Raw genomic sequence first — 11,993 nt, forward strand, 5'->3', positions numbered from 1 at the left:
ACTAGAAGACATGCTTACATTGTGTGGAACACAGACTGACTATCGTGGGGAGCTTCAGCACCGCCTTCCTATTATATTTCATTATGTTGCTTGTTTTGCCTGCAGTGATGCCAAACAAGTTGCATCCCATAACAATCTGGTGAGCAACAGTCGGAGGATGTGAGATACGATTGATTTATGCATGAAAGAAGCTGCATTCTGGGTCTGGCTTTCAGATCAAAGATATTTGGTAGGTCTTGTGCATCGGAAAATACTCAAGCATTACACCAGATCAACACAAGATCCATATGTTGAATTGCTAGAGATCGCAGAATTGTTGCGGTAGGGAGGGTTACAATAGGATGCATGCCACAATCGCGCGCCATCATCGCCTACTGTAAACTGAAACACGTACTAGTTTCGATCTTCAGACAAAGCTCCTGACGAGCCTCCACAGGTCGTCGTCGTCGCCGCCCGATTCCCGATCCCTGCCCCTGAACACCTTCTCCCGCGCCTCCTTGCACCGCCTCGTCGTCTCCGCCCTCCTGCCGAAGTAGTCGTAGTCGACTTCCACGGATCCTTTAGCGGCGTACTCTCTTCGGACCCAGGCCTGGAACACGGCGAACCTCTCCTCGCCCTCGTAGGCCTCGCGGGTGCACCGGTAGAGCCGCACCGTGCGCTCGTCCTTCTCCTCCTCCGGCGACATTACCAGCGACGGGTTGGCCCGCTTGAGGTCCCGGAACCGGGTGACGAGCGGCTCGTTCCCCTTGGCGAGGATCAGCTCGATCTCCTTCTTCGGCAGCCGCCACATCTTCTTCTTCACTGGAGCCGCCGCCTCCCCCTGGCTCTTCTCTGATCCCTCGGAGCAGTCCATCCTTTTGGCGGCGCGTGAAGGCTCCTCACCGGCGGCAAAAGACTCCTCCGCCTTTCTTTTGCTAGGGCGCTCACACTTGAGGCCGGCCATCGGCTGATCTGATGGAGTTGGTTTCGCAATCGCAAGCAAGAGGATCCCGGCGAGAGAGGGATCGATGTGCTTCCAGTTTCGATTTGGGGTACGTATTATATAACTTTCGTTGCCGCGTCGGGAGGAGGGTTTGGTTCAGACTCAGAGTCGGAGTCGGGTTCAGACTCTGAGTCGGAGTTGTGTCAAATTCCGTACTCCGCATGGCCCAGACAAGGTTCTGCTTCTGTGCGTCTGATTCCAGGATCACATATTCACATCAACCATTCCCTAGTCAGCAGCGGCACGTGGAAGGTGCCGCCGCCGGCTGTGGCGGCAAGGCCTGCCACCGTCGCGTGTGGCGGCACGTCCCCCTTCCATGGTCGCCGTCCGTCAGCCGTTAGCGCCGTCGAGCCTGGTGGGCCCTGCCTCCGCAGGACGCGGCGGCACGCTGGCATGGCGCCTGCCTCCACCAGCCGTGGTGGCAAGTAGCCGGTCTGGGGGATAAAGACAGCAGGTTTGCGCCTCGTTGTGCGTGTGACTGATTTCCACGAATATTTTGCTTTGAAGTGTGATGATTCCCTATGTTTTTGGCTTTGGCCTGTGAATGGAGCTGCACTATCAGTATGGGTATAACTGCGCTGATTCCTAGGCATTTTGCGTAATTATCAGTCCTGTACAGTGTGATTCTGAGACATGAAGCGACGTCCGCCGCTGATACAGGAACTACAGCACCGAAAGAGCTTCGGTCTCTGCATGCTTTAAAGCAGTAGCTGCTCACTCAGCTTGTGTCTCTGCATGCTATAAAGCAGCAGCCTCTCTTCGTAGACGAGTTCACATACCTGCATGCTTTAAACCAGAACCCTCTCTTCCCAGACGAGCAGCGCCTCTCGTGAGTTGACTAGAAGCAGAAGAGAACCAGCATCCTCCATGCATCGATAAAGTTGCATGCTTGATGGTTAAGTGCATGCATGCTTTTGATTAGTACATGAAGGTGAGCTGACTCTCTCTCACAACTTTATCATTAGCAATGGCCTCTTCCCTACGCTCCTCCTCAACCTTGCCCATGCACGCCGTTATTTTTCCCCCACCCCACAGTGCGCCCAATCTGGCTGCTCCTGGTCTATCCAGTGAAACCAGTTACAAAGGGACGGGGGAGACTGCAACAAAAATAAGACGGTTAATAAACGAAAATTAATGAAACATACAACAAACCTCAAGGATTTTTAATCAGGCTTTTAGAACATACCGCAGGTCTCGAGGACGATGAACTTGTTCGTGCGGGTGGATCATGATCGTAATAAGCGCACATGAAATATTTCATGCCGAACTTATCAGAAAAATCCACCACCTCCTTCACCTTCGCAAGGCGGCCGCACCAACACCTCTCTGCTGTAACCCCCGGTGGCAAGCTTGCATTCTTCCCCTTCATCGGTCTAAAATCCTGGTCCGAGCAAGGCACACTCATGCTGGCTAAGGTATAACGACTTCTGACTTGTGTACCAAATAACATCGACGCCTCTTTTTATAGAGAGCTGGACAGCTCGAGCGGGAAAATTAGGCGGGAAATGGATGCAATCAGCAAAAAACCGAAGCAATCGACTGAAAAGCAATGCATGGGAATGAGTGCTCGTGGGTATCAGTGCGCAGGCCTGCTGCCTTTGTCCCCCAAGCAGGAGACTTGCCGCCACTACCGGTGGAGGCAGGCGCCACGTCAACGTGCCGCCGTGCTCTGTGGCGGCAGGGCCCACCAGGGTCGACGGCTCTAACGGCGGACGGACGACGACCATGGTGAGAGGACGTGCCGCCATAGCTAACGGCGGCAGGGCCTGCCGCCACAGCCGGCGGCGGCACCTGCCACATGTCGGCTGGCGAACGTGCCGCCATGGCAGTTTTGCCATTTTCACTGAGAGGTGATCCTTTTTGCCATTTCAGTGGGGCATGTGGTCCTTTTTGACAAAAAATCCAAAATCCAAGGCCACCATCTTTCTTTGACCTTGTAAGCTTCTCCCAGCCAATGTACCTTGTTCTCTATATCTTGTTGTGCCCACCAAAATCTACAAATCATTGCCCCGCAAAGTGTTTTGGTGAGGTCAAAACAAGACATGGCAAAGGTCGGTATGGCTTGTGCACATGCTTTAATCAGTATGTCCTTCCTGGCCTTCGAAAGGAACCTTTCCTTCCACCCCCTGAATTTTCTTCCATTCGATCCTTCAGGTATGCAAAGGTTTGGGATTTTTTACCTTCCTACATACACAGGCAAACCAAGGTACTTCCCTGTACATGCCTCCGGTCTGATATTCAGCTTCTGTAGTACTCCTTGCTTGCACAAATTTTTTGTGTTTCTGCTGAACATCACTGAGGACTTGTCATAATTAATAATTTTCCCCGAGCAACACTCATAGTTGAAGTATATTTTGCAGCCTGAAAGACTTAAAAATGAGAATTCGTCCCCTCTTGTTCCCTTTGATGTTAATTTTATTGACGGGCATTATATGGTATGTGTTTTTCTCACCTTTCTGTTCTAATATTTTTACAGTTCGAATTTTTTGTTGCCACCATCATGAGATAATGGAAGAGTTTGTCCAACACCCACATGCACCCACGTCCATCTTTCAACATGACGCTGCAATCCGTACACCGTGTGCTCACTTTGTAGGCAAATGAGCATATGTGAATCATTGAAGCGCTGCAAGCAAAGAAAAAGATCCTCTCCAGATGTAGCTAGTTTTTTTATTTTTTTATTTTTTGCGATTCAGATAGCTTTATTGATTAATTGATAGGATTACAATCACTCCTTAGAGTATCTGCGAGGAAGCCAGGATTATAATTGATCCATAGGCACATCCTCCTATCAGAACTAGCTTGTAGAGCACATAAGTGGGCAGCACGATTCGCATCTCGCCCAATGAAACTAATGCTACATCTAGAAAAAGCTATCTTAGACTCTGCTATCTCCTGACAAATAGCCATGATCTCCGACCGGTTTGACCCGTCTCCATTGCAAAGATTCACCACCTCCTTTGAATCACTTTCGATTATGACACTCGTATATCCTCTATCCATAGCCAAGTTAACGCCTTCTCTGATTGCCATGGCCTCCATGACGCGTGCATTCGCCGCGTGTTGTTGCCATCTCGTTTGAGCCCTAATCAGGTTACCTAGGTGATCTCTCACAACCAACCCTGTAGTGCCAGACATAGAATCCTGAATAAAACTTGCACCGGTATTGATTTTCACTGTACCCTCATCTGGTGGCTTCCACTTCAGTTTAGGATTTGGTGTTTTCTTCTCTTTTTCTTTGCCAGCACAAGCCAGGTATATAGTGGTTTGTAGCACCCACCTCACAGATTCAACCACAGATCTGCCTCACTCTCCATGCTTGCGCGCATTCCGCTCCTTCCATACCGCCCAACAGCCACATAAAATCATAGCCGCCTCTTCCTCCTTGATGGTCTTATTATCAACCATATCCATAGCCCATGAGTTTGGATGGAAAATAGGAATCTTGAATCCTGCATATCCTTTTAATTCGTCCCAAAATAATCGTGCCCATGTGCATTCGAACATAGCATGAAAGATGGATTCCTGTTCTACTCCACACCATTCACAATGTGCAATTTGTTCCATATGCCTTTGCTTCAAAATTTGCCTAGCTGGAATAAATTTCTTGATCACTCTCCACCAGAACAAGCGAACTTTGGGTGACCGAAATCTTCCATAATTTTTTCCAGCATGTTTTTACCTCGGTACCGGAGCCAGATGCTTGATCGGCCAATTTATTTGCCGCCAGCAGACGGTAAGCCGATCTAACAGAGAACAAACCATTAACCTCTTGCGTCCAGGCCCAAGTGTCTTCTCCCCCTCTACCTAGGGGTATCTGACTAATAGCTCTTCGATCGGTATCAATAAAATTAGCCTCTAGCTTATCCTCATTCCACGACATCCTTTCCTCGTCAATCAGTTCCTCCACCAAAATAATTTGTGCTTCTGGCCGTTTAAATAATGGACGACCATTCATGTTTGCTGGAATCCAAGGATCTTCAAAAGCACGAATAGAAGATCCATCTCCCACTCGTTTAATCATACCCTTCTTCAGGGCTTCACGTCCATGTAGAATCGCCCTCCAAACATGTGATGAATTTCTCTTCTGCCTAGCCGACATAAACTCGGAGTCATGGTAATATTTACCCTTTAAAACCTTTGCACATAACGAGTCAGGTCTCGTCATTAACCTCCAGCCTTGTTTAGCTAACATAGCTTGATTAAAGAGCTGGAAGTCCCGAAAACCCATACCACCGATGGATTTCGGTACTGCAATGTCAGCCCACTTTTTCCAGTGAATTTTCCTCTTCACTTCATCACCTCCCCACCAAAACCTTGCAATAATGTTTGTAATCCTCTTACACATCTTTTTGGACAGGCGAAAACAACTCATAGAGTATGTCGGTATGGCTTGACAAATTGCTTTCACCAACACTTTCCTTGCTGCGCCGCTCATCTTTTTTGAAGCATAACTATTAACCAATTTCTTGAGTCTAGTAATAATGTGTTCAAATTGCTCATCCGTCGACCGACCCAATGCAGTTGGTAAACCCAAGTATTTTTCAATTAGGGCCTCAGCTTCAATACTCGAGAGTGTGTGCACCTCAACTTTCATCTCATCCGTACAGTTTGAACTGAAAAACACCGCAGATTTGTTTCGGTTAACCAGCTGTCCCGAACCCACTCGGTACTGATCCAGAATATTATGCAATCTCGATGCACCACTAGTTGAAGCTTGAACGAAGACAAGACAATCGTCCGCAAATAGTAAGTGTGACAACCAGGGTGCATGCACGCCTACTCTAATACCACGTGAAAGATATTGTGGCTCTGAGTATTTGAGTAAGCAGCTTAGTCCTTCTGAGCAGAGTAAGAACAGGTAAGGGGACAAAGGATCACCCTGACGAATCCCCCTTGATGGCCTAAAATACTCTGAAAACTTGCCATTCATTCTGACAGATAAAGATACGGTGGAGACACATTTCATCACCAAATCTATCCATTGCTCTGAAAATCCCAGCTTCTCCATAATGGCTCTCAAATAGATCCACTCAACTCTGTCATAGGCCTTTGCCATATCCAATTTGATGGCACACGCACCACTTTTTCCTTTCTTTCTTTTCAAATAATGTATACTCTCATATGCTGTCAGGACATTCTAGTCGTACTACATATATTTTCATGTTTACTCTTGTCCATGTTTTATTTCATACTTTTAGTTTTTGTAATGGAAAACCATCTACTTTTATAAATCTGATGGGCCAGGGTCAAAATTAACACACAAGTGCGCGCTCTGCTTATACTATGAAGTGGCAAGCAAATACAAAAGCCTAGAGACTAATTTACATAATAAGCATGTTTGTCATACTAGCATCACTGAAGATCAAAGTTTAATTTGAAGATGAACCTGTACCAGCAGGTTTTACGGTCTCTGAAAGACATAATCAGTTAAACATACAAGTCACCCAGATATCAAAGTTTAATTTTAAGATGAACCTGTACCAGCATTGATAAACTTGTAAAATGATTTAACCAAATAAGAACCGGAAGCCTCAAGGGGGGAAACTTGTAAAATGATTGCACATTGTATGCTAATTAACGATAGGGGAAACTGTAAGCCAACAGTTACCACAGGAATGCTTGAGAACTTTAATCAAGCATGCAAGGACGTTGTTTGTAGCACTTGAAGCGAGTTACAGTATTTGCATGAGGTCTTTCAGCGGCTCCCCTCAACTCTCTTGGACTAAGTTTGCTAGATTGACTCTGGACTCATCTAATCCCACCTGATCAGGTGAGGGGGGATATCGTGCGATGCACCACCTGCAGCTCGAATTTGACGCCTTATTGTCCGACACATTTCTACCCCATCGTCAATTGTTTCCCATAGGTAGACGTCGCTTGTTGGAGATTTCCGCTCTCTCTTGCTTACTATCTGATCATACAGTTCCTGCATGTTCTCATATTCTAGATAAAGATCCCAAAGTTTCGAGTCAACGTAATCTTCCTGCAAATTAAAACATTGAACCGAATACGTCAATGCAAGTGCATGAATAGAAATGCATGAATCTCAATAAAAAAGAACTATCATAACTTGATCATTACCATTCCTTCGTGGATTTCAAAGCCTGGGGTCTCTTGGCACAGACTTCTTTTGGACTCACGCAGAAAAGGGTGTGAATCAGGACAACAAAACTGAAAGGCTTCTCGAGTGAACTGGTCGTCCAGGTTTCCTGTAGTAACCACATCAAGTTTTGAACAAAAGACAGATTCCAGTTTCAGAACAAAAGAGACATTTCATAATTGGAACTTACTGCCAAGGATATTGTTGACAGCTATTGATCCTCCAAGAAAATAGACAGGAACTCTTCTGTCATCAACATAACGGGTAAGCTTTTCGAGAGCTGAAACCTCTCCAATTTGTTGGACATTTCTAACTGGATCAGAATCCACATCAGAATCCACAGCACCAATCATAGGATCATAGGTCTTCTTGATGTAGGATGCAGCAAAGTTTAACATCTGCATTACAAAGAATCAAAAACAACATAGGTAGAAAGAATACTTGATATAATAGATAGTCAAATCACAAATAAATAAATATTTATTGCCTCTTTAGGTAATATATACCACAAAAAGTGAGACATGCTAGTTCATCAAGTTGGGTGATTTTTTTTTACCTCAGTTCTGTGAGATATCAGAGATATAACATCCTGAGTCAAAAGCAAAAGATAGGTAAATCATGGGAACAGTCAAGAGGGCATGTAAATATTTCACAGCTAGAAAATATAAAACCTTCAAAATATCAGCAGTAAAAGTTCCAGAATCCAGTAGCTGGCCCTTGAGTAGATCAAATTTCTCTGGCATCAGTTTTTTTAGCATACTGCATAAGTGAGAGGAGATAAACAGTATGCAAAGGGAAAATAGGAACTAGAGAAATCTAGTTCGTAAACAAGAATGGAGGCAGCCAACTGCAGCAAAGAACAATCAACAAAAAAAACACAATCTCACCCTTTCAGGATTTGATCTTTCTCCGAGAGGTTGCCTCTTTTGGTTGACCAGGGTACCTCAGACTTGATACTAGGAGCGAGGCCAGCCTGAAATTTGAGGACAAAATGACAAGGAATAATGATTAATATACAGATAGATAAACACTATACATATGATGGCGTGTATTTCACACGTTCGTTGGGCAACCCCAAGAGGAAGGTATGATGCGCACAGCAGCAAGTTTTCCCTCAGAAAGAAACCAAGGTTTATCGAACCAGGAGGAGCCAAGAAGCACGTTGAAGGTTGATGGCGGCGGGATGTAGTGCGGCGCAACACCAGGGATTCCGGCGCCAACGTGGAACCTGCACAACACAACCAAAGTACTTTGCCCCAACGAAACAGTGAGGTTGTCAATCTCACCGGCTTGCTGTAACAAAGGATTAACCGTATTGTGTGGAAGATGATTGTTTGCAAGAAAACAGTAAAAACAAGTATTGCAGCAGATTTGTATTTCAGTATTAAAGAATGGACCGGGGTCCACAGTTCACTAGAGGTGTCTCTCCCATAAGATAAAAGCATGTTGGGTGAACAAATTACAGTCGGGCAATTGACAAATAGAGAGAGCATAACAATGCACATACATGTCATGATAAGTACACTGAGATTTAATTGGGCATTACGACAAAGTACATAGACCGCCATCCAACTGCATCTATGCCTAAAAAGTCCACCTTCGGGTTATCGTCCGAACCCCTCCGGTATTAAGTTACAAAGCAACAGACAATTGCATTAAGTATGGTGCGTAATGTAATCAACAACTACATCCTCGGACATAGCGCCAATGTTTTATCCCTAGTGGCAACAACACAAGCACAACCTTAGAACTTTCTCATCATCGTCCTGGTGTCAATGCGGCATGAACCCACTATCGAGCATAAATACCCCCTCTTGGAGTTAAGAGCAAAAACTTGGCCACAGCCTCTACTAATAACGGAGAGCATGCAAGATCATAAACAACACATATGTAATAACTTGATAATTAACATAACATGGTATTCTCTATCCATCGGATCCCGACAAACACAACATAGAGTATTACAGATAGATGATCTTGATCATGTTAGGCAGCTCACAAGATCCAACAATGAAGCACAATGAGGAGAAGACAACCATCTAGCTACCGCTATGGACCCATAGTCCAGGGGTGAACTACTCACTCATCACTCCGGAGGCGACCATGGCGGTGTAGAGTCCTTCGGGAGATGAATCCCCTCTCCGGCAGGGTGCCGGAGGAGATCCCAGAATCCCCCGAGATGGGATTGGCGGCGGCGGCGTCTCTGGAAGGTTTTCCGTATCGTGGTTTTTTCGCATCAGGGGTTTCGCGACGGAGGCTTTAAGTAGGCGGAAGGGCAGAGTCGGAGGGCTGACGAGGGGCCCACACCACAGGGTGGCGCGGCCCCCCCTTGGCCGCGCCGCCTTGTGGTCTGGCCACCTCGTGGCCCCACTTCGTATGCTCTTCGGTCTTCTGGAAGGTTCGTGGCAAAATAGGCCCCTGGGTCTTGATTTCGTCCAATTCCGAGAATATTTCGTTACTAGGATTTCTGAAACCACAAACAGCGTAGAAACGAAGCAATCGGCACTTCGGCATCTTGTTAATAGGTTAGTTCCGGAAAATGCACGAATATGACATAAAGTGTGCATAAAACATGTAGGTATCATCAATAATATGGCATAGAACATAAGAAATTATCGATACGTCGGAGACGTATCAAGCATCCCCAAGCTTAGTTCCTGCTCGTCCCGAGCAGGTAAAACGATAACAAAGATAATTTCTGAAGTGACATGCCATCATAACCTTGATCATACTATTTGTAAACATATGTAGTGAATGCAGCGATCAAAACAATGGTAATGACATGAGTAAACAAGTGAATCATAAAGCAAATACTTTTCATGAATAGTTCTTCAAGACAAGCATCAATAAGTCTTGCATAAGAGTTAACTCATAAAGCAATAAATCAAAGTAAAGGTATTGAAGCAACACAAAGGAAGATTAAGTTTCAGCGGTTGCTTTCAACTTGTAACATGTATATCTCATGGATAATTGTCAACATAGAGTAATATAACAAGTGCAATATGCAAGTATGTAGGAATCAATGCACAGCTCACACAAGTGTTTGCTTCTTGAGGTGGAGAGAGATAGGTGAACTGACTCAACATAAAAGTAAAGAGAATGGTCCTTCAAAGAGGAAAGCATCGATTGCTATATTTGTGCTAGAGCTTTTATTTTGAAAACATGAAACAATTTTGTCAACGGTAGTAATAAAGCATATGAGTTATGTAAATTATATCTTACAAGTTGCAAGCCTCATGCATAGTATACTAATAGTGCCCGCACCTTGTCCTAATTAGCTTGGACTACCGGATCTTTGCAATGCACATGTTTTAACCAAGTGTCACAATGGGGTACCTCCATGCCGCCCGTACAAAGGTCTAAGGAGAAAGCTCGCATTTTGGATTTCTCGCTTTTGATTATTCTCAACTTAGACATCCATACCGGGACAACATGGACAACAGATAATGGACTCCTCTTTAATGCATAAGCATGTGACAACAATTATTATTCTCATATGAGATTGAGGATATATGTCCAAAACTGAAACTTCCACCATGAATCATGGCTTTAGTTAGCGGCCCAATGTTCTTCTCTAACAATATGCATGCTCCAACCATTAAGGTGGTAGATCTCTCTTACTTCGGACAAGACGGACATGCATAGCAACTCACATGATATTCAACAAAGAATAGTTGATGGCGTCCCCGTAAACATGGTTATCGCACAACAAGCAACTTAATAAGAGATAAAGTGCATAAGTACATATTCAATACCACAATAGTTTTTAAGCTATTTGTCCCATGAGCTATATATTGCAAAGGTGAATGATGGAATTTTAAAGGTAGCACTCAAGCAATTTACTTTGGAATGGCGGATAAATACCATGTAGTAGGTAGGTATGGTGGACACAAATGGCATAGTGGTTGGCTCAAGTATTTTGGATGCATGAGAAGTATTCCCTCTCGATACAAGGTTTAGGCTAGCAAGGTTTATTTGAAACAAACACAAGGATGAACGGTGCAACAAAACTCACATAAAAGACATATTGTAAACATTATAAGACTCTACACCGTCTTCCTTATTGTTCAAAACTCAATACTAGATGTTATCTAGACTCTAGAGAAACTAAATATGCAAACCAAATTAGCAAGCTCTAAGTGTTTCTTCATTAATGGGTGAAAAGTATATGATGCAAGAGCTTAAACATGAGCACAACAATTGCCAAGTATCAAATTATCCAAGACATTTTAGAATTACTACATGTAGCATTTTCCAATTCCAACCATATAACAATTTAACGAAGAAGAAACTTCGCCATGAATACTATGAGTAGAGCCTAAGGACATACTTGTCCATATGCTACAGCGGAGCGTGTCTCTCTCCCATAAAGTGAATGCTAGGATCCATTTTATTCAAACAAAACAAAAAACAAAAACAAACCGACGCTCCAAGCAAAGTGCATAAGATGTGACGGAATAAAAATATAGTTTCAGGGAGGAACCTGATAATATTGTCGATGAAGAAGGGGATGCCTTGGGCATCCCCAAGCTTAGACGCTTGAGTATTCTTATAATATGCAGGGGTGAACCACCGGGGCATCCCCAAGCTTAGAGCTTTCACTCTCCTTGATCATATTGCATCATACTCCTCTCTTGATCCTTGAAAACTTCCTCCACACCAAACTCGAAACAACTCATTAGAGGGTTAGTGCACAATAAAAATTAACATGTTCAGAGGTGACACAATCATTCTTAACACTTCTGGACATTGCATAAAGCTACTGGACATTAATGGATCAAAGAAATTCATCCAACATAGCAAAAGAGGCAATGCGAAATAAAAGGCAGAATCTGTCAAAACAGAACAGTCCGTAAAGATGGATTTTATTAGGCCACCAGACTTGCTCAAATGAAAATGCCCAAATTG

General features: G+C 44.4%; 1 protein-coding gene across 1 annotated transcript; it reads right to left on the reverse strand.

Annotated features, from left to right (window-relative positions):
* Nucleotides 1–6,575: 6,575 nt before the first annotated feature.
* On the reverse strand, nt 6,576–7,638 carry LOC124686339. Its single transcript, XM_047220304.1, has 3 exons — nt 7,276–7,638; nt 7,067–7,194; nt 6,576–6,968 (listed from the first exon to the last, which is right to left on the reverse strand). The coding sequence occupies exons 1-3, from the start codon at nt 7,487–7,489 to the stop codon at nt 6,738–6,740; spliced, it is 573 nt and encodes a 190-aa protein (XP_047076260.1). The 5' UTR covers nt 7,490–7,638; the 3' UTR covers nt 6,576–6,737.
* Nucleotides 7,639–11,993: the final 4,355 nt, after the last annotated feature.

Source organism: Lolium rigidum, chromosome 2 (genome assembly GCF_022539505.1).
Source record: "Lolium rigidum isolate FL_2022 chromosome 2, APGP_CSIRO_Lrig_0.1, whole genome shotgun sequence".
NCBI lineage: Eukaryota > Viridiplantae > Streptophyta > Magnoliopsida > Poales > Poaceae > Lolium > Lolium rigidum.

Bases quoted from the DNA above. Each gene is read 5' to 3' on its own strand.
- LOC124686339 (XM_047220304.1), bottom strand. From the start codon at position 7,489: ATGCAGATGTTAAACTTTGCTGCATCCTACATCAAGAAGACCTATGAT. The intron at 7,195-7,275 runs GTAAGTTCCAAT...TGGTTACTACAG, and splicing joins TGTCAACAATATCCTTGGCA to GAAACCTGGACGACCAGTTC. The intron at 6,969-7,066 runs GTAATGATCAAG...TTTAATTTGCAG, and splicing joins TTGAAATCCACGAAGGAATG to GAAGATTACGTTGACTCGAA.